The sequence below is a fragment of the Triturus cristatus genome, chromosome 4_1 (genome assembly GCF_964204655.1).
Source record: "Triturus cristatus chromosome 4_1, aTriCri1.1, whole genome shotgun sequence".
Taxonomy (NCBI): Eukaryota; Metazoa; Chordata; class Amphibia; order Caudata; family Salamandridae; genus Triturus; species Triturus cristatus.
In genome coordinates this window covers 820,241,029-820,264,916 of record NC_140585.1, presented here as the reverse complement: position 1 = coordinate 820,264,916, position 23,888 = coordinate 820,241,029, and the positions used below count along the sequence as shown (strand labels likewise).

The window sequence follows — 23,888 nt, the reverse complement described above, 5'->3', positions numbered from 1 at the left end:
AGCCAGTTCCAGAGGTCTTCAGGTGCAGGGCCCAGGATCACACCCCGCCCTTCTTGTAGCAATATCAGATGGTGGTGCTGTTATCCTCGAGGACCTGTCCCAGCTTCCCACTGATAGGCAGGTGGAAGGCTTTCAACGCCAAAATAAATGGCTCGTATCTCAAACAAGTTGATGTGGAGACAGAGGTTCTCTGGAGACCAGAGTCCTCTGATCTCCACCTCTCCCAGATGACCACTCCAACACAGCAGAGGGAACGGGGTCTACCAGGATTCCAACTGCAGTCAAATAGCCACCACTGAAGATCTTTTGCAGTCCCCTCCTACACCTGGATGGAATCGGACAGGCTCCCTTGGTACTGAAACATAGGGATCATAGCCTGAATGTCCTTGACTATCATTCGAAGGAAAGGCCCGGTTATGCTCTGTATCCAGGATGGAAGGGAGTCTCTGAAGGAGTCAGGCATGTTGATAGTGAATCTCAACAATGTCAGGAAGTTCCCGGTTGCCTGGAGGTGGTCGACAACTGGTTGTGGCAAGCAAGTCGTCGAGGAAGGGGAAGCCTGGTACACCTGACCTCCGAAGGAATGCTGCGACAACCACCACCATCTACTTGAACACCTGATGGGAACTGGTGAGACCGAAGGGGAGCATGCAAAAGTGAAAACGCTTGTGGCACAATTTAAACCGCAAGTGGCGTCTGTGAGCCTACAAGACTGGAGCATGGAAGTAGTTGCCCTGCAGGTCTAACACTACCATCCAGGCTACTGTATGCAGGGCAGATAGAACATGACCCAGTTTGAGAACTTTGAAATCGCCCTTCCACAGAAAGAAATGGAGAGGTCAAAGATCTAAAATACGATGAAGGGCTCCACCCATCTGCAGTATAGTAGAATAACGGAAATAACACCCAGTTCCAAGTTCTGAGGCAGGGCATTCTCTGTGGCTCCTTTTGCAAAAAGAACCTGAGCTTCCTACAGCAAACTGGACTAACTGTCCTCCAAAAGCTACTCTAGTGTAGGTGGAGAAGGCGGTATATTAAAAAGGAATGGCTAGGCGTTGCCCCGTTCCAATATCCAATAACATGTACCGATTGTTGTGGCCTTCCACACAAAGAAAAGGACTGATCCTGCCTCCCACCAAGTGGCTGTGCGCCGCTAAGTGAAACTAAACAGCTTGGAGGCTGCTGTCGCAGGGGCCAGAGACTGGGAGGTTTGCTGGCCCTGCGGGATGGATTGTCTGCTGGACCCCTGAACCCCTGAACCCCAAAGGATAGAGGTGCCCATTGTTGAGGTGGCAAGCCTAGGCATTGCCTATAGGCAAAACTCCTAGTGAAGCCTTGAAAGGCGCGATACGGTTAGCAGTACTGCAATGTCGGTGTGGAAGGACAAAGGTAGCGCGCTGTAGCTCTACTACTTTTTAAAAGCACTATAGGGTGGGGTTGTCCTTCTCGCCATACAGGTGAGACCTGTAAAAAGGCATATCCATGATGCCTGAACATCACACAAGAAGCCAGTGACAGAGGATCTCATCCACACGTGGAGCCTGAGCACCACACTAGTCCTGACTGCTCTACCTAATAAGTTTGTCATGTCCAGCCCTGATCACATCACATATCTGGCCATCCTAAATGGTTTGAGTCAGATTGCTGCCAAATTCCTCTGGGACTGCTGGCAAGATCTTAGTTACCATGTCCCATAATGTATTGGACTACCAATCTAGCAAACAGCTAGTGATTCTCTTTCCCCAGGTCTCAATTCTTTTTCATTCTATCTGGTGGGAGGTGGGAAGGGAAATAATTGGGATCAACCCCACAAGTAGATGTCTGACCTACCAGGCACTTAGGAGTAGGATGCTGCTTCAGGAAGGCATGAGCACCTGGAGCAGGTCTGAAGCGTTGTGGTACCTATCTGTTTACAGGCAGGCAAGAATAGGCTTTAGGCAAGTACCCACAAGGGTGTCAGTAAGGACTCTGTTGAATTGCAGTGAGGGCTTGGACGAGGTCAGCCCAGGTAGCAAAACGTCAGTGAGGACATTCGTTTTCACGTCAACAGACAGTATTTCTCTAGGACTTCATCCCCTCCCCTTATAACTACAACGGATGAGTCTGTCTCGTCCATTGAAGGACCAGGAGGAGAACCCAACCCTGTGTTAGACAAAGGGTCCAATCCACTGGCCTACTATAGAGCCAAATAAAAATTGTCAATCATATTGTGGAGTAAATTCATCCCCATCATCACCATTGTCACCAAAAGCTGGTTGACTATGGTCAGAGTCCAATCTGAAAAGTTGGTGGAGCAAGGGCAGGTCCTCAGCAAAGGCACAGTTTTATCAGAGTCAGAATGGGCTGGGATACGACTTCAGCCGAGGTCAAGACAGATTTTGTTCAGAGTAAGACAGGAAAATAGGATAGACGTCCACCTCTGGTGTCGTCAGGGCCAGTGCGCACGTGGCAGAAACCAGATGGATAGTGGTTCCAGCCAAGGAGTAGGCTCTGGTATCGAATCAGGTTAGGAGCAACATACTAACGGAGAGCAACCCCCCCCCGATGGTAAACCCGACAGGAGGCCTCTACAGATTTGTGGGGCCCAAAGGTGCACCAGAGGGAGTGGACAGGGTGCCAAACATACACAGCATAGCCTACATAAAAGGCTCAATCTGTTGTGGCATCACTGACAGACCCTGAAAAGTTGGTGTGCATCAGAGAACTGGAAGTACATTGAAGCCCTTGTAACTTCTCAGAAGGCGAGTGGTGAGGATGGGATGAGTTCTGTTTGGACTTTGATTTACCTGATGACTTGGACCATGACTATGACCTGATGTGGTAGCAGCCACAAGAGCATGGATGGGTCTGTACACTCGACTTTGAGCACAGCTGGTTTTAAGTGACTTCATTTGGTGTTCTGCAACATGCAACTTGGCTATGCGATCTCAATTCACCTTCAGAAACATCAGAGCACACTCCTGCTAGTGGCAGTTCTGAAAAGTCTAAACCCTGTAGTTTTAGGAGGGGGTATATTCCCTTACACACCAGAGAAAATACTTGTCTGTTGATGAGAAGTTATGAGCTAGTTCTAGATCCTCTTAGGAAGGCACAGAAAGAAAGGAACGGACATCAGAGCTCTTGGGTTGGCAGTTATATGAGGCTCCAGCCTACACCTACAGGTGGAGTAAGGTGGACGCAGAACTACACAACACTACACAATCGAGTTTATCGATTCCAGTTTGGGGGCCGGTCTGGGAATATTCTATAGTAAGAAATCTGCAATTTGAAGTATCCACCAGAACATCTTGTTACTATATATACTGATCATTGAAATTTAAAAAGTGTAAGTCCACAAAAGCTTTAACACCAATGTAGTTGCGTTTGTCTTATTCTTTGCTGATTACTTGTTTGTTATCACTTTTAGGGAATGGGGAAAGAACGTCAAAGCTGATGCTCTATTTTGATCATCACAGGCAGAGGAGGAGGCAGAATCACCTTTACCTTCAGCATATTCTAGTTTTGGCAACTGTATTTTTTTCCCACTACCACTGAGATATTGCAAAATGTAACAAAAAAAAAAATTAAAGATTCTTTAATAGACAAATAGATACATAGAAATAAATAGTATCTATCATAGGGTATTCCTAAATATACAATTAATAGAACAGAATAAATGATATCACCTTCCATCTTAATCGACTTCTTAATACAGTTGTTTTAAATTAAATTCTCCCACAACCTAAGAGGTTTGGGTAGCTCCTGTTTGAGCCGCAAATAATTATTCTTGCTATTTTATTCCCTGCATTTTGAACAACCATTCCGAAAGGTAGGGGTTCATTCTGTCTTTCATTCTTGCAATTATCAATGGTCAAGCGAGGAGCATGGAAATATTCATTTATAAAACATAGATGCTGATCCCAGTGAAGATGAATGAGAGTAAAATTGTAAGGAGGTCATGCAATAATTTAGTATTCAATTTATTTTCACAAGATTCTAAAACGGCAGCTAAAAAATAATCTAATCTACGATGCCAAAGAATATCATGGGACTAATTTCCCTTTTCCCCGAATAACATCTTAAACAATTCCCAGGGTATTAAGAGTTAGCCTATTTTAGAAACACTGGCATTGATAAATTAACCATTTAGCAAATAACCGCATTCAGCTGTAGTTGTCCTACCTTATAGCAGTAATATTCATCTTACTGAATTTATTCCAAGTATCTGAAGATATAACAACATTTTCCTCCATTTTCCCATTTACTAGAGATTTTGGGAAACATTTCTACTTCCTTTAAACTAACCAGATAGCTTTTCCAAGAGCCCATTGACCTCAACCTTCGGTTTTCTATTAAACCCATTATTAAAGCTGTATTCAACCCCAACCTACCCATATGATGAAAAAATTATATTGCATTGTATGGCCACATCACCCATCTTGTAAATAAGACTTGCCCAAGTTTGCCATGTGCCACTGACTAACAGGTTTAACAATTTATCAAAACCATCTGTCATGTAGAAATTGTCACTTTATCTAGGAAAGGTAAGTCTATCATACTTAAATCCTTAAAATGAGAAGAACAATTATTATTTGGAATGAAAAATTATTAAACTGCTCTTTTAAGGTAAAAACCCTATACTGAACTATCGTAGGTAGTTTTGTTAATCTTGTAATATTGTCTATTCTATGATTATTCAAAATTATCATCAACTCATTATCCTATTTATGTGCATGATGCATATTTTTATATCTTGAAAACAGTTGTGTAAAGATCGCAAAATATAATGTTTTTACATTCAAAAGTGCAGGGTGACAATCTGGGTGTTTTATTACCCAAAACACGAGGAAAACATACTCTGTATGACTTAAAATAAATCATGTAGTTCAGAACATATGAGGCAGCAATAAAAACTACATTAAACAATGGTAGGACCAATATTCTAATTAAAATCAACCTGTCAAAAATTGTCAAAGAAGCAGAATTCCATCTTGATAGACGGGATTTAGCATTTTGGATTAATGGTCTGCAATTCAATAGCTCTTTGCTCTATTGTTAGGTGTGTTCTGAATCTCTGTAATGAAAGAATCCGGAGCACAATTACATTTTGAAACATCATCTTTTATGCATTTTAATATCAGGCTTCAAGAAAATCATTAAGTAGTCCATATAATGTTTGATGTTAGCCATGTACTGTAGAGGAGGATTTAGAACATTATCATTCCTGATTGCAATAACAAATTGCTCTATGAAAAAAGCAAATAAAATCTGAGATAGACGGCAACCGTGTCTGGTTCCATGATTGACATTATTTTATAATTCATATTAAGTAAGCTAATTAGATTCTTGTTTTTTTATTTTTAAAACACTAACCACTATTCCAGTTTCGAAAGCGGGATATCACCATCTGCTAAAAACATAATTCGTTAATTTCAGTGACTGAATATCTAAAACGTTTGCAAATGCCTTAAAAAGAAAATTGTACGGTAAACCCCATGTTCTCCACTAGTTTTCCATCTAATAGGGAGCGAATTATATAATCTAGTTTGTTAAATCTAATGAGATAGAGTACAATTTCCTGTGATAAGTAAGGGGACCGGGAATGATTGAAGAACATTTTCCAATATTATGGCACCAATTTCCTGGTGCTTTTATAATGATCTAAACCAATCTCATTTATATCATATATTAATTCTTGTTTTTTAATGTCTTGATTGAGATGTGAGTGGATTTTTCCAGAGCCTGCCATACCAGAAACCCCCCATGAATATTCACTAACTTCACTTCATAAATTGCTTTGCTTAGATAAAACCCCTTATAATAATAATCACGGACGCCATGTGTTGACTCTTATAAACAATTTAAATCCGATTATTCAAATATTTATAATATGCATATTTAACCTGCTCTTTCGTTTTTTTTAGTTTTTTTAAAATAGATCTTTGTTTACATGGGTCAGCTAAATCTCGGAAAATATTTCTGCTCATAAAGATGCCTTTAAGGCATTCCAGACCATAACACTGGCTGTCCCTTAATTCTAGGGAAACAATTCCAACATCACAGATGTAAGTTCTGGAAACCATTTCTTATCTTCTAAAAAGGTTATATTAAAAAAACGCGCTAATCCAGGCTGACAAAAGGATTGCTGACCGCCGGACGCTGCTCGTGGGGACTCCATTGACCACAAATCTGTGCTCCCAGGAGGGAGGAGCAAACACCACACTTGCGCTCAAAAAGCGCCGAAGAGTTCCGCAGCGCGGGACACGCTAATCCAGGCTGACAAAAGGATTGCTGACCGCCGGACGCTGCTCGTGGGGACTCCATTGACCACAAATCTGTGCTCCCAGGAGGGAGGAGCAAACACCACACTCGCGCTCAAAAAGCGCCGAAGAGTTCCGCAGCGCGGGACGCGCGCGGGCGAAGCCCGGGCCAAGGGCGGGCCCGTTTAAGCCCGTTAAAGACCGGGTAAGACTGGACTGGGCCCCCCCTCTTACATATTAGACAGGTGTTTTAGCTCTGCCATCTTCAATATACACTTTAAGCACCATACTAGCGATTTGTTGCTTATTTGACTAGCTCTAGTTTGTGTTGTGTACATTGTTAGTAGTTGTGATAGGATGCCGAGGGGTTCTAGGAGTAAAACTGCACATGGGGATGTACATACATCTGGCCCAATTGACCAATACATCACTAGGGCAAATGAAGCCATTAACCAAGGCATATCGCTCTTGGAGCGGAGGGTATCTCAGGATTTGGCTTTAGCAAGGCGATCCTCTATAGGCCCCTTGGCTTTAGCCAAGACACCCACTAGCCCTAGGGATCTTAGGCCTCTTATTGAAATCCAGGCTGAAACTCATGGCGTGCCAAATACGGTCGATCTCTCGGCCTCATTGGCTCTCTCGGACATGCACTCAAGCGAAGCTCTTGAGAAGACGCCCGATCTTTTTATCAGCCCAAGGCAGGAGCTTCCCACTGTTAATCACTCAAGGGGGAAGAGGGAGGGTGCCATCCCAAAACGGAAGAAGCCTAGGGAGGTGGAAAAATGCAATGGTAAACCCAAGAAAAAAATCCAGCCTATTCGGGTGCAAAGCAAAAGCATATCTACTCAGAGTAACCTACCTAATTCAGCCACTGATATAACTGCTCCCCCCACGAATCTAACAACTCTTGGTGACCTTGGTAGTTTGGGTGAGGGTTGCAAAGTCTGCGAGGCCAAAAACCTATTTTTATCTAGATTAGAAGATCTTATCGAAGACTTTATGCAACCCATTGCACTATCCCTTTCTAACATTGAAAAACAGTTATCCTCAATGAATGTTTCCCCTAGGGTCCAGTTGGGCGTTGGGCTGGCTAATCTTGAGGAACCGCAACCAACCCCCACAACCTTGAGAACGGAGCGGTCAGTGGCAAATGCACCCTCTCATGTACTAAACACAATATTAAAGCCACTGCCAGCTCAATTAAAGAAAGTTGTGGAGCATCCTAAACCCCCCGGCCCTGTCAAAATCTCGGAAAATACACTACTTAAATCTTCAGGGCCAACACACCCTAATGATAAAATCAGGGGGGAGTATGGGCACCACATACATTTACCAGCAGATGCAGACCCATATGTTGTGATCCTGACCGGTGTTCCCGAGTTAAGGCCAAAAGCTGAGGAACCAACGTGGTCCTTAAAAAACAAGGTCCAGCATTGGCTCAATACCAACAGACCGCTCCCACCCTCCTGTGGTAGTAGGATCCTAATGGTGCGTAGGGTCCCTTGGGTGGGAAGCGAGAAGAAAACGAGCCAAGGGGATTGCATTATAGTTAATTTTGACAATCCACGTACGGCGGATTATATTTGCCGTCGTGGTATGTGGCCTAAGTACGATGGAATAAAGGTGAGAAGGCTTTCCTCCTTTTATCCTCCTACAAACTATTGGGCCGACACCCCCGATAGGAACATGCCACAAATAAACAACTGGTATATAAGAAGGGAGTGGAGCGATTGGCCAGATTACGAGGGTAGAGACGCAGCTTTCTCTGTTGGCTGGAGAGGTTTACAACTCGCTAACAGATTTAGCTGTTTAGAGGAAGTGGATTGACCATCACCGGGTTCAGTAAATGGCCCTGAGGTCATCGAACATGATAGTTCCAAATTATCCCAGTCCCTAGATAGTTTTGTTTCTGAAAACAGTATTGATTTCACCAAGACTGCTTCATCCCCGAAATTAATTGCTCAAGAAACTCCGCAGGCCTCTGCTCTAAGCCCATGCTCCACTGTGATCACAGGGCACGGGTGTATACAGCCTATGCTCTCCACTGAGCTTGTGTCCCCCGATATATTCCCGCCCTCTATTGTCCACCAAAGTGCCCAAAAAAATGTCGTCCATGATCTTCTTGGTAATTTAAAAATTCTAAGTTGGAATCTTGCTGGCATCCACAGGAAATTATGCCTACCGGAGTGGAATGCCTTAGTAGAGGCACACATGATCTGTTTATTCCAAGAGACCTGGAGTTTAGAACCTTTATACCGGGTAGGCTATGTCACCTATTTTGTCCCTGCAGTTCTTCCTAGAAATGGGATAGGCCGTCCCTCTGGAGGCCTACTCATTTGGATAAGCATTGCTCTAAATCTTCGTATAGATGTAAAACAAATCAATTGTCCTGACATCCTAGGAATCTCCCTGAGAGGTCCCCAAAGGGGATTTATTCTTGATGTACTTAATGTATATGCTAGAGGTGCTAAGTGTGGCTCTACGTCTCCGACAGTGTCCATCCTTGACACGGTATTGAGAGAAAATACAGTTGGAGCCCAAGTTCTGGTCGCGGGCGACTTTAATTGCACCTACGAGCCCCTTATACAGGATGATATTTTTGACCCGGCCGAGGATGACGAAAGATGGGGCATCCCGTCTTTGGCCATACCCCCGGTTAAAAAATGGTCTGCAACTGCGATCCAGTTGAATGCTTTAACGCTGGAGTTCGGCTTGAGAGCTGCCAATGGCCGCACACGCTCAGATCCTATGGGCGCGGCCACATTTAATAGAACTAACTATACCTCAAGGATCGACTATATCATGTTAGATCTCTTTCTCTGGGGTTTTGTCCAGGATATGGTTGTTTTGTCTACCGTTGAACGCGACCATAATTTGCTTTCCTTGTCCCTTAGGAATCCCTGGCCCAACGAAAGGATTAAAACATCTCCTAAGGTAGCTAACAAAATCTTTGTCTCCTCTTGTTGGAGACGTTTGAAGTGGAGTTTGGTCTCCAAGGATGAAACCAAACTCAACACTATAAACACACTGCTCATTGCCTCTCAAATGGAGTTGGACAACAGTGACCCGGCCTTCTCGACCCCTGGCTGGGTCACTTCCATCTTTGAGGAAACCCTTAGGTCTATTGGGAATGTGTTTTCTAAAGAGGAGCATCTGGTCAAGAATAAGGTAACTAGGAACCCTAGGGGGAAACATGACTGGTATACATCTGCCTGTAGACATGCAAAATCACTCTTGATTAAGGCCATCAAAAGCAAAAATCAAGGAGTGATTCAGGGAGCTAGGACATTATACAAGAAAACCCTCGCAAGCGCTAGAAAGGAGTGGGAGCTTGAATATTGGTGTTCCTTAAAAGAGGCCAGCTTGGGGAAAGATTCAAGGCGTTTTTGGGATACAATTAGAGCTAAAACTAGACCCGACAGCGATCTCATCACATGTAATATCACAAGTCAAGTATGGGTCGATCATTTTACTAAATTGTATGCTAGCCAAACTGGGGATATTCTTAAAACTTCCCCCATAGCCACTTCTAATGATGATCTGGTGCGGGAGGTGGCGTTAGTAACTCCCGACCTCCCACTAAGAAGTGCAGACCACGAAATCGACACGTTAGGCACAATCACGACACTCAATGACTGGGAGGTAGATTTGGCAGATTCTGCTTTTTCGATCAACGAAGTCGAGTATGCAATTAGTAACATTAGGCCTCAAAAAGCAGCCGGCTTAGATGGCATCCCCGGGGACCTGCTACGTTCGGATATTCCGAATTGGGGCAAATTCATTTGCTGTTTGATCAATGCCATTAGTAGGGGAGCTCCTATTCCGGCATCGTGGAAAGGGGCGGAGGTCGTCCCTATTTTTAAAAAGGGGGCCAGGGACGACCCGTCTAACTATAGACCTATAAGCCTGCCTGATATAACCCAAAAGGTAGTCGGGAAGGTGCTGCTGGTCAGATTATCACAATGGATCGACGAAAACAACATCCTTTCCGACTACCAGGCAGGCTTTAGAACAGGCACTGGTACCATTGAACAGACATTTAGATTGTTACTAGTGTATTGGAAGGTGGTGGTCCTAGGCAAGGGCAGTCTTTATCTCGCATTTATCGATTTAAAGACTGCCTTTGATTTGGTACCCAGGGAGACCCTCTGGAGAGTCCTTGTTGACATGGGGGTACCCCACTACTTACTCTTGTTAATTGCAAGGTTGCATGAAAACAACTTTGCCCAGATTAGATGGGGCAGGGATGGAGAGAGAACTAGTAGAATCCCGGTAGAGAGAGGGGTCCACCAGGGATGTGTTCTAGCCCCCACCCTTTTTTCCTTATATGTGAACGGTGTGGTTGAGCATCTGCTGAAAGATCCTTCAGATGAACCATCCCTGGCAGGGGAACGTATCCCTACCCTCCTCTTCGCGGACGACACCCTCTTACTCTCCAAATCCCCTATGGGCCTCCAAAAATTATTAAATAACTTCCAACTCTTTTGCGCTAAACGGGGCCTGGTAATCAACACTGACAAAACGAAATATCTTGTGATGAACCCCCCCAAAAAACTTGTGCGCCCTTTGAAATTAAATGCCGTACCTTTGGGGAGGGTGGATGTGTTTGATTACCTAGGGATCCGCTTATCTCATAATATGCAATGGGCCCCCCACTTATGCAAGATGTTGCTAGCCCACAAGAGGGTAACAGGGGCCCTACTGAAGGATCAGCGCTCCTGTGCTATTAGACCTATAGCCCCTGTTGTGGAAATCTATGCAGCAAGGGGAGTCAGCTCTGCTCTCTACGGGGCTGAGCTGTGGGGTTCATGCAATACTAGCGAGTTGTCAAGAGCTGAGAGAAAGTTTTGTAGGGCCATCATGTCACTCCCTCAAGGTACTCCCACGACCCCACTGATGCTCGATCTAGGATGTCGTCCTATTGGTGACCTGGCGAAACTTCGCCCTCTACTGCTATGGGCCCGACTATGGCGAGTCCCGGAACTAGCTAAATATGCCAAAGGCCTCTCCGAAGTTATGTCACTCCCCGGATGGCACAAGATAAAGTGGCTGAGTGACATGAAAATCCTCTTGTGCAATCTGGGGCTAAGCGCAGCATGGGAAAATAGGTCTTTTCCCCCGAAAGCTACGCTTAAGTCTCTATATTGGAATTGGATTGCGACCCAACGAAACACGAACTGTACATTGGGTAGACTCACGGAGGACTTTCTGGAATTCAAGGATCAGCCGATCCGGGAACTGTATCTTGACATTATTGAGAGACCTTTTGATAGATCTCTTTACTTTAAATTTAGGACCGGGACTCTCCCACTTTATGTTTTTACTTCCCGGTGGAAACCCCCTGCCCAGACCACTGAATTTTGTCCTTTTTGTATATCTAGACAAGAGTCTGTGGCCCATTTTTTATTTGAATGCCCGCAGTATGTATACCCAAGAAGAAGATGGCTTAAGCAATTGTGCCGTTCCTTAGGTACTAGGCACTACATTGAGGCGTTACGTATTTTAATGTCTGACTCCCGCCCTCTGTATGCTTGCGCCCTATCAAAATTTCTATCTTGGGCATGGCGCATCAGAAGCAAAAGGCTTAAAGAAATTGTTTAATCCGTTCTTAACATCTATTTCTGATATGTCTTTCTTTTATTGAAAAACTTGGATTTTAACCTAAATGAATTTAAACTCTTTTTTTAATTGTAAAGCTTTTATGATATGTTTTTATCGAAATAAAGCCTTTGACTTGACTTGAAAAAAACAAAAATCGTTAAACATATCAGGGGATTTAAAACCTGAGCGCACCAATAACAGCGCTGAATGGTCTGAAAGCCATTTCGATACCCTGAAAGTCACACAAATACACAACTAGACACACCAATTGAAAGTGTTGTGATAATGAAGATCCATGACATTATCTGTCTTGATATAGAGATGTTTAGGTATTCAAACACCACATGCCGCACTTGCATACAGCATTCAGCGTTGATAACATTTCGGGTAAGCAGTTGTTGAAGCCGAATTAGTTCGCATGGAAAAAAAAAAAATCTTAAAATGCTTACCGAAGAAGCATTTGAAAGTCCAATATTGATACACCTTATTACATATTTATTGTTAATTCATTTTATTATTACTCTCCATTTGTCAAATTATTTGTTATGCTGCTGTGCTTTTATGGAAACCAAGTTATCCGAATAAAGTTTTCTGAACTGATACATCTTATTCATTTTGAGAAAAGGAACTAATAAAAAAAAAAACAAGTGCCATGATACATAGTCTTTGCAAATGGAAAAGTTCTCTTTGGCATCAGTGATACTACTAACTGCCTAGCTAAAAGTTTAGTGTAGTGTCACACTTTGGAACATTTCAAATGATGAATCAATTTCTAAGAAGAAATAATTTCCAGCTTTGGTTTGAAAAATCAGGGAGAGCAACCATCAGAAATACCTGCTCTGCAAGTCGGGTCAATAGAAAATAGTTACATTTGAAGTAAATTGCACATCATTCAGTTGAATAACTAACAAAACAAGCAATGGCATAGTCAATAGGTCTCGCTTTTGGGACCTTCTAAGTATTTAGTTATGCAGCACAATATCCTTGGTGCAACAACATCAACCGTTAAATGGCTAAAAACGTATAAGGTCCCAAAGGCGAGACCTATTGGCTATGCCAATGCTTGTTGTTGTAGCAGGGGACATCACAAACAGGGGGCGGAAACAATACATGTCTGCTGGTGTATATGGATCCAGATAAGAGGATTACTGAAATCAGGGTGTGAAAGAGGGGGCATTTAACTCGGACGGAATACAATCTATTTGTCCTATACAAATTGACATTACACACATTTGCAAATAAATGCTTATTACAATGCACACCTTTTAGGACCAGAGACCTACAGTGAGGTGCCTAGAATCCCACCATTTGTTGATGGAATCGTGGATTCGTGATTCCCAGGCCAAGAACACAACCACTAGAACGGATCTCCTCACTGACTGTCAGAGCATGCATTGTCCAGGGTGGTTTGTTTCACCAACTGTGTCAAAAATATAACTCGAGAGGTCAAAGGTTAAACAAGACTCCACAGCACATGCACCTCCGGTCTTCTGGCGCAGGGGTGATGAGGAGTGTGGGGGAAGCTTTGACGTCTTAAGACCTCGCTCTCTAGTGCTCTGAGCCCCCAGGAACTAAGGAATGTGCCCCACTGAGCCAGCTTCTAAATGTAACAAGCACATGGTTAAGTAAACAGCCTGAAAACAAGGCGCGCGCCGCCTCCTCCCGTAATCTGCGTGCGTGATTTCAAGATAGTTCATTTGAAAAGGAGGCACTTTATGGCACGGTGTTTATCAGGCTCCCTTGAGCACTTCCTGTGTGATTGCCCCGCCCCCTGCTTTGTCTGCTTTAACTAGCATTTCGAGAGGCTCGTAATCTCAAATGTCTGTCCTGGGGAGTTATGTGTATACTAAGAAATCACTAATCAATCCCTAGAGTGAACTCCGGAACTCACCGGTCTGAGCCTTTAATGGCGGTGTTGGATTTAACCCTAAAGGGTTTGGCGAACATGAGGTGTCTGACCAGAGTTTGTTTGTGAGACTGAGATGGCGAGAAAGGTGCGGAAAAAGCACAAATTGATCAATGGCTCTTGCTCTAGCCCACATTGGTTGAATTAGGGGTCTGGACTGTGAAGCCGACGCCAAGATGTGTGGATTCCTGATTAAGTGCTGAATGCATATCACAAAGCTGCCGAGAAGAGTCAGGCGCGCTAAAAGTTCAAATAATAAAAAAAAAAAGCATAGGCCACGCGGCCGCAAAAGTGGTGCGGCCGCGAAAGTGAAAGTGATCGCGGCTGTAAGGGTGCCCGCAAGATGGCGCCTGTGCTCGTAAGCGCGCGCCCAACCGCAAGCTCTAGGCCACCACCAAATGCGTATGGTAGCATTTTCGGAAGCCCTTACTAAAAGTCTCGCCAGTGAAGCGCATGCGCTGGCTCAGGAGAGACCTAAAAAGGAGAACACACGACATTCTTTTCATTTACTTCATCTTTTGAGTACAAACCCTTCAAAGAATACTCTTCTTGCATTAGTGACATTACTTATCATTTGTCTGCTACTGGCCAAAAATTGTTCGTCCTCTGGCATTTATTTTAAAGGTGAAAAATGATATACCCCATGCTACTTATTAATACGGCGCAGTCCTAAAATATACACTTATAGATCTAAAATTCATTAACAAATTCCAGTTAACATAAGTTAAATGTACTATTGATAACCCACCCAGTGAATGAGACTGAACCAAATGAATAATATTTGGCAGTAAAGCTGAGATGTATTAACCATATTGTGTGACTAGTGTTCACAAACTTATTTGAGGAGACTAGCCATAAGTTTAGGGTGGGTACTGCCACTGGAGAAACCGACAGCCATTTTCAAATAACTGATAACACTGATCGTTCACTTTTACAAAAAAATTATGTTCCTCTCCCTGAAATAGTTATACTGCGGGGCCTTTACTTTACGCCAAAATACAGCAATGGCTCTAGGTGCATGCTTCTAGTCAAATGTAGTCCTCAACAAGTGTTTACCACAAACACTTAATAAACCATTATATATACTTTATAAATTAACTATAAATATTGAGTATTGATTCTTTTCAGTATAGAAGGAGAAGGGATTCCATTTAATTGAAACAATCTGACTTCCAGTGCATTACATCAGAGAGGTACAATGAATACAGTTCTAAAAACATTTTATACTTTACCCAAGAAATTCCTCATTATTGCATTGCTCTGTTTAAGTGCTTCTGCTCTCTGTGCAGGATCAAATACCAGCCAATCAATCACATTAATCTTTAAACGATCATCCTTAACAAACAATAAAAGTAGTATTAATTGATGGCCAGCTGAAAATATTATAAATAACCATTTAAATAACAAACATTTTATGATTTTCCAGCGTTACAGTGGGAAACATGAACATTTACTTTTTGCAAATCTAATGTGAATCGGTGTAAAGCAGACTAAAAGTAACTAACTGGACAGTTAACTTTTTCCCCACATAATGTTGTACTTTGTGAAAACTTATTTGTGAAAAGGTACATAATTCAATATTATATTTATGTACTATAGAATACATGCATTAAAATGAATAGTATATTTCCTAATCCATCTAAAGAAAATGGAGATAAAATGCAGCCAGGATCCCAAATCACAGTTCAACCTCGCCTCTAATGGTTGGCTCACTCTGCATATCTATCACAAACCAAAATTTACGAATGCTGGAAACAGAAGCCCATAGCTACGATAGGCAATTGCATCACGAAGAAGGAAAATTACTGCATTATCACCCGCCAAGACTGTGCTCAATTCCAATTTTGGTAAAGGAACAAGGGAGACAATCCCTACCCCTAAAGAATTATTTTATAACCCTAATGGCTCCCAAACTTTTAAACAGATCTTTATTATCCAAGACAATTGGCGAGATGTGACATGTACTAGAAATAATTGAAAGTGCTTAGTTAACACTGTGCAAATCTAAAATTGTGTTCCTCTTAACATATTGTTCTTTCGCATTTCATATCAGCATTTTATAAATTAGTAAGTAAAATAGTGTCTCCTTCCAATAAAACTAATCTCAGAGTTCACCAAAATCACAACATCCTTGATGATAATCGCTTTCTTTTAAATAGTGCTTCACACCGCTTTAGAACTTAGAAAATACTGTAATAACAAGCGTTATTAGCATCTACTATATGGGTACTCAATGTATTAACTTCAGAAGAATTAAATATTCAAACACTTACAGTTCACACATGGATGTCTACAGCAAGGAAAATTAACTCACTGAGACATCTTTACTGTTCAGTGCAGACTGGCAGCTATAAGGGTGAACTATATATGTTCAACACAAAAAATTCACATATAAAAAGTGTGAGATTCCATTCAAGTACCACATGACACCAGGGCATGAAAGTTATTATCGGTCCTCATCCAAATTTCTGTATTAAGAGGCTCTTAGCTCCATTCAGGTAGGTTGAGATCATAAGGTACAATACTTCCGCATATTTTTGAATGAGGGATTTTAATCCCAGAGCAGGGATATTGAAAGGGTCATACTTCTATGCGAACAGCTATGCTGGAGAATCACTGCTGCAGGTAAATGTGTTTTTGCTCGAGCATGGCCTCATGTACAGTGTCATGGACTGTGCCCCAATTACTAAAAGGTATTCAAGATTTGGAGGTGGAAAATACTGACTCAAGTTTACTTGAACTTTTTGAGTAAGACCACCCAATGTGGCTGGGTGGTTTGAAGTTTCCTTTCAAACAAAACAACATAAATATATTATCTGCACATAACAGAAAGGAGAACATTGTTCAAAGATGGTGCTTTTGCAGCCTTCTGTTGTTTCTAATGAGCCAGGGAAAACTTATGAGGGGATCATGTAAATTGGTTGCAACATTTGGTGTAAGTGATCATAAACATCAGGACAAACACAATATGCATATTCAAAAAAGAATCCAGAAGGTTTTACTCTGTTTTCCCTCAGATAGTTTGTCACCCCGCTATGTTAGTTTAAGGGAGAGGAGTTGGCCTAACGGCCAGGGCGGTCGACCTGGAATCTGGGGAACTGGGTTCGAGTCTCGGCGATGATGCTGAACATCCTGTGATTCTGGGCAAATCACTTAATCTCCCCGTGTCTAACAAAAATTAATGTGTCCCCATGTAATGCAACTGGTGCTATGTAAAGTGCTCTGATAACCGATTCGGGTCAATTTCGCGCTATATAAAACTAAAAAAAAAAACAACAAAAAAAGGGTATATTCAGTATTCTATAGCTGGAATGGGACCTTTGTTAAGAGGCGAATGTTCATTTTGTGAAGCTACATGCACAGAAAGTCAAGGGTCAATTAGCATCCAGGGCACACACTTTGCTCAACTGGAGCAAAATGGACAGAAGGCAGGGTGGGTAGGATCTGATTAATATGGAATCTTTGACAATAAGGTCTAGTAGGTCTTCTGAATAATTTTATCAACAAGTTCACCTAAGTTCTACAAGCGGCTGATGAAGGTCCAGAAAGAGCAAGTGCTTGTGAGACTGAACAGATGACCCAGTGACATGGAGAGGTATAAATCCATAGTTATTGAACTTAATCTGAGCATAGGGAAGAGGTGTCAAGCCAAACTTTGGAAGAGAATGCGGGTGTGGAGAAGCAATTGCAACAAAAGAGGCAAAAGTCAGAGGTAAGTACAGACCAAAGAGGGAAGGAAGGCTAAACTGAAGCAGATTGAGACTAACTAAGCTGAGGCAAGTGAGTGTAACCATAAAGTAAAATAGAACAGGTGGCAAAAGTGGAGTGCGGAAAGGCAGATATTGCCTAAAGTATAAAAAAAATAAGGAACATAAAATATCTTTGTCACAAGTTTGTGTTTCCACAATGTTTATTACCTCTGTCGTGCCAGAATCTAATGCTGGTGCAAGGTCATGATGAGCGAATTCACCAGCATCTCTCTTACGAATGTTCTCAACCACCGTCTTAGTTATTGTTGCAACATCAAGACCTAAAAGGTAACAAGCAGAATGTAAACTTTAAATTAGAGTGTCTAATAAGACAAGCAGAATGAGCGTCCATTGTCATTCTCAAAAGACTTAGTTGAAAATGCGCAGGCAGAATTAGCTGCACTTCCAAAACCATTATATCAGTGGAATAGGAAAGCATGTTTTATCACAGAAAGAGTAACAATAAGAAAGAAGAGCCATACTATACATGAAGCAAAACATCTAAATCATACATATTTAACCCTAAAATCTGGTTACCCACTGCAGCCATGCTATGTAGTTGGGAAACAGTTAACTTGCAGGATGACATGGTACCTTTTATCAGAGGGTTTCTATAAACATTTTCAAAGGACAATGAGGGACTACTTAGAATTGTGAAATGTGTGCAGATATGGTTTATGCTAAAGCTAGGTTAATAAACATGCATTGGTTTAGTACGAGATACAGGGAAAAGGGGGGGGGGGGAGGGAGGAGAGGGAGAACTGAGAGCTGGATTCTGAAGAAGCCCCTTCACCATATCAACACTTAGAGAAACTCCTGAAAGGAATGACGATTCTCCAATTGTTATGCAGAGAGAATCTTGATTTCATTACACGACCGGAGGCTACCATTATGCAAATACTTTTATTTGCTGCCCAACATGGAGCCCTTTAAAGAATGTAAAATACATCACAAAGAGTAGAACACTCATAACATAACTAGTAGCCACTGTGAATTCCAATCTTCCTCTTTTGTTCGCTGCTCTGACACAGCTAAGTACTCTCCTCATTTATGGTCTTTTTTGTTGACTGTTATACTCATTAGACAACTTTATCCATTTAAAAAGGGATTTACTATTGTATCTAGGGTACTATTCATTGCATTTCTATGTTTTTGTATATATTAAGTTTTTACATGTTTACTATGCATTATTTGTTTTCAGCGTTATGATGCTATGATTATCATAGTTTTTTTCTGCTTTCCCCTCCAATTTATGGTAGGGAAAAATCTTTGATTTAGCTTTCCGTTATCTTTACTGTATAACTTGAAGTTTACTTGTGATTATGTATGCCAAACGATCGCTTCGCGATCGTGACATCTGTTTCAGGTAAGGTTCTTCGTTTAGTTATAAAACACTGCGCTTCCTTTTCCTGCCAAGTATTCGGTATTTATACCTTTCTTTCATTTGGTACGGATTTTAAATAAATAAATAAGGACGGCTTCCTCGTTACCTTGTTGGTATTCGTCTCCCGCGTCTCTTAGCAACGCGCTGGGAGACGCAGGAGCGTGCCCTCTCAGACGTCATCTGCCGTCACTTCCCCAATGGTCTCCAGGGTTACCATCTTCAGACGGTTACCGGAGCCTTTCCAAACGAAGCTTTTTTCTTCAACGAAATCACGAAGCCTCTGTAGAAGGAATTTCTAAAGAGTGAGAAACCTTTCCCCTCTCTCAAGAGCGCTAGTGCCACCTCGTGGAGAATTTCTTATTTTAATTTCTGGCTAAGTCATTTTACCCCTTGGTTAAAATCAAAGCCAAATTCATTATTGGGAAGGCAAGAAGAGGCTTATTGCTGTTAGTAATCCTTTTAATATTTTAAATAATGAACAATGAGATTAATAACCCATTGCAATCCTCCAAGGAATTGCTGGGCGAGAATATTAAAAAGATGATTGGTGAAGAAATTAAATCTTCACTGAGGGATGCGGTCGATGCCGCTCTAATTAAAAGAAAAAGAACGCCTCCCACTGAGGAAGCTTACTTCTCACTCTCGGACGGGGACTCCCCTCCCCTTTCAGAGCCTAAGAAAAGAGGCAAAGTGACAGAAAAAAAGAAGCACTTGAATGAGGCACCTACCCGTGCTTTTGTTATTGGTAGCCCTCGCGCTACAATAGATTTTGGTGCTCATAGCAGCACAAGAGAAAGAACCCACTACCCTGGGACAGAGAGAAGAGTTGTCCATAGCGGCATGAAAAATGAAGGTATCCTTTACGGTACAAATGATTTTGACAATGAGACAGAATCTCATATTTACGAGAACCAAAATATAGACAAATTTTTCTTTGATCCCCAAGACAGCTTGGAGGATCTGGATGAGGACATTAATAATCCCTCCACCTCATCTTGCACTGTCAAAGATCCCCTTGGTGGGGAAATGTTTAACCCTAATGGGATTCGTCACCCACGGAGTTCAGAATGGTGGCCAATGGACCACGGAGGGAAATACCTCTCTCAAAGGGTGAGGAAACCTTTAGACAGAGATGCACGCAATCTCATGCGTAACGAGTGCCCTCGTCCTTCCTCTGAAGATAAGATTTGTAACACCCCTAATTTGGACCCAGAGATTATTACCTTTTTGTTCAAATCCGGGAGAGATCCCAGAAAGGGTATAGAAAAATGCCTCAAACAATGTCAAGATAAACTTCTTGACGTGCTTGGCCCCTTAACGAAGATTCTCGATATGACTGAAGAGGCTAGGATCAACAATATCCCAATTAATGTGGAACTCCTAAGAGGTTGGTCCCAACGAGCAATTTGTTTCGTGGGCAATGCCAATTCTAACCTAATTAGCGAAAGAAGAAAGGCTGTCCTCTTAAGGATGAACCCGAAGCTCACAGATCTTTCTACTAAAGAAGACATATGCGATGCAAAAGGGCTTCTGTTTGGGGAAAATTTCGTACAGTCACTTGGAAAGTACGTTTCCACCTTCAACGCCTTCAGTAGAGCGCAATGTAACATGCGAAGAGTGTTTGGAGGCCGTGGAGTTTTTTGGAAGGGCTGATAGGAGGGGACAGTCTATCAGCCGAGGTTTCTACAGATCCCATTTTTACCCACAAGACGAAAGAGGTTCCTTCCGCTCCAACAGAGGCTACCGCTCATACTCAAATTTTTACCCCTCAAGAGGAAGGGGATCAAGATCCAGGGGTGGCAGACCCAGATCCACTAATCAGTCCTATCAAGGTAAGCCAAGTTTATCTTCCATCATTAAAGGTGGCAGGGAGACTAAGATTTTTTGCACACAATTGGGCACAAGTTACTCTAGATCCTTGGGTACTAGAAACGATTGTGGGATTCAAAATAGATTTTTGGGAAATACCCTTCCAAGAAAAAATTCAAAGGGAAATAGTTCTAGACATGGAGAACTCAAAACTTATAGACATAGAGATTTCACAAATGTTAGAGAAGGGTGCTATTGTGGAGATCCCTCTTTCAGAAATAAAGGAAAGCTTCTTAAGTACCATTTTCCTTGTCAAGAAGAAGGACAAGGGTTGGCGCCCTGTGATAAACTTAAAATATTTAAACAATTTTCTAACATACAGACACTTCAAGATGGAAGGTGTCCATCTGTTAAGAGACATTTAACAAGCCAACGATTGGCTGGTAAAACTAGACCTAAAACAACACATAGAGAAACTCCTGCAAGGAATTCACAGTTGCAGATGAAGAACGCTTTTAAAAAATTGAGATCAGTCTGTGCTTGCACTTTTCAATTATTCATGCAAGACTAGATTGATCTCAGAACACCTATGATCAAAAACTAATGTATTTCTTTATTTAGAGTTTAAGAATTAGAATTCTACAAAGACGTGGACTGAAGGAACAACTCTGGAATTAGAGATCACAAAACCTTATCTCGGTTGAATTAGAATTGAAAATATTATTTACAAAAATAACAGTAGAAGAGGTTCTTCAAATTTGATAACATAACAGAGATGGAGTCAATTAGTAAGTGAAAATAGTAGATCGAAATTACCTACAAGGCCTGTGCAAAATTTACTGAAAACCCAAATCTTGTCAATTTTCAGGTGACTCATCGGTACAAAAGTCTGTCTAACTTTGCATTATTTGAATATATCTCCTTTACATAGCCTCTGGAAGAGTGTAGGCATTGCAAGGCTGTGCAGTCACCCCTTTGCTGAAACATCCCCTACCCTACTCACTGCTTCCAAAGGCCTGGCTCAGCCAATACAGAGATCGCCTATAATTAATATATTATAAATAGAGCCATTTGCACATGGAATCAAATTCTGCAGCAAGCCTGGCATTCCAGGGGGCCAGGAAACAGAAGGAATGACTACCAGAAGGCACCAGCGTGATATTTCACAACAAGCATTGGAAAAAACCAGTAGGTTTCTTCGTGACCTACTTGCTTTGGCAATGGTTTTTAGCCACGCAGCAGACCAGATGAGATGAGGTGCAGCACAGCGGAAGTTTACAACAAAAAAAAAAGTCTTTGACTCAGTCGTCTGCTTCACCTTATAAGTGTGCACACCACACATGCATTCCCTTACAAACTGACGTGTGCACTTTTTTAGGTCTCGGCTAGCGAAGGCTGCGCTTGCACAGTCTCGCTCGCGAGATTTAATGACTTGGAGAGAGGGGCTTTAACCCGCCCCTCTTCTCTCCTCTTCTCCATTGGCTGGCCTCTTAAATGCTGGCCAGCCATTGGAGAAGAGGTTTGTCTCTCCAAACAAGCCTCGTCCTTTTCGGATTCGGGGGCGTGTTTTTTCGATTCTTTCTCTCCTCTGGAATGTAAACATTCCAGCCAATGGCAAGAGGAGAGAAAGGAAAACACGCCCCCGAATCCGAAAACGCCGCTGCCTTTCTCCGAGGCATTTCTGCTTGACCTCGGAGAAAGGCGGGATGGCGTATCAGGCTCTCCAGCCCCTGAGGTCGTGTTGTCAAAACATGTCTGTGCGCTACGAGGCCAACCCACAGGAGTCGATGAGGTGACCCATGTCTTTAAGGGAGACAGACGTCTGTACCGCGGGCACCCCCATAGAAGTGAAACGAGCGAGCCTTGTTTGTAAGTATGCCATCTGCTGCGAAGACCGCCTTGTGTCGGTCAATGGAGGTTAGCCATTACAGACCCCAGCGGGAGGGGAAGGGGAGCGCAAGGAGGCGCATTAAAGCCGGAGTGGGACGGCAAGGTTAGAGAGAGGCACGGGAGATGTTCATGGATGGTGCAGCAGGGGGGAAATTGGGAGGTTGTCATCAGCAGTCCACATGCAGCGGCGGGTACAGTGGAGGTTGTGCATCGCGTGCTGGGGACAGGTTCGGTGGGGTTTTCGAAGGGTTTTGTGGCCGGGATAATGGCCGCGGTCCGGGCGGTAAAGATGGGAATGCATGGGCTGGCAGAGGCTGCACCCAGTTGGGTGGTGGAGGTGACAGGTGACTCTGCAGATATGACCCTGCTATGTTAAATTTTCTTGCTGATTGCACAAAATCACCCTGATCATTGTTTTATAATTGTTACGGTGGAGGAACATTTTTAAACTTTACATTTATTGGGATTGACGAGGTAATTGTAGGGGTAGGAGCTATAGTTTCTCGCAAACTATTGTGACTGCTAATTTGGCGGGAAGCAGGGTGAAGGCAGCCGAGTTCACAGGGAAGGTATTGCGGTAGTTGAATTATATGCTAGTGGGCGAGAATGGCGGCAAAGGCAGCGGAATGCACCTTTAATTTACTTAGGCAGGGTTGCGCACGTAGGGCGGGGAGAGCGGCGAGAATGTCGGTTCCTTTCCATACTACTGTTACCGTATAAAAGATGGTGGGGGCTGCGCCTGTGGTAGAATTATACGCCAGTGTGCCAGAATGGCGGCAAAAGACGGTGGGATGCGCCTTTATTTTACTAAGGCTGTTGTTGCTCACGTAGCGTACAGCGAACGGCAGGAGTGTTAGGGCGTTTCCATAACATCGTTACCGCATAATGAGGCGGTGGGCGGGGCGACAGAGCTGCAACTTTACAGGCCTAATGGTACAGGCGGGTGAGTTATGCTCCCGCTTGATTTACACAAGTTGACCCATTTAAAGGCTATCGTTTTCTGCCACATTCACAAAGGTGATGTTTCCTTTAAAGAAAATAATGACGAAACCCACAATTTCTGGGCAGTACTGGTAAATAGTTAATAGCATCCCCAGCTATTCATGTGCAGACACATGTCACCCTAATAAACTGGGCCAGGTTTCCAGAAGAAATCTTCGCAGCTCGAAGGGAGGAAGGTGGGGGGGCGGGGGGGGGGGAGGGGGGAGGGGCACGGGGAGAGGGCAGTCGTGAGGAGGGATACAGTTGGGCAGTTGTGGCAAGCACCTCCAGGTGGGGGTTGTCAGAGCGCTTCGCAATAGGAACAGAAG

The 23,888-nt window shown here is 42.9% G+C and overlaps 1 protein-coding gene across 2 annotated transcripts in view; it reads right to left on the bottom strand.

Annotated features, from left to right (window-relative positions):
* Window positions 1-23,888, bottom strand: part of NUP107 (nucleoporin 107) — a 528,088-nt gene that overhangs the window by 63,558 nt on the left and 440,642 nt on the right. For both annotated transcript variants that reach the window (XM_085653472.1, XM_085653473.1), the window contains exons 22-23: window positions 17,664-17,776; window positions 14,979-15,081 (exon numbers count right to left, since the gene is read on the bottom strand). In XM_085653472.1, coding sequence (XP_085509598.1) covers window positions 14,979-15,081; window positions 17,664-17,776 — 216 coding nt within the window. The remainder of the gene's footprint in view (window positions 1-14,978; window positions 15,082-17,663; window positions 17,777-23,888) is intronic.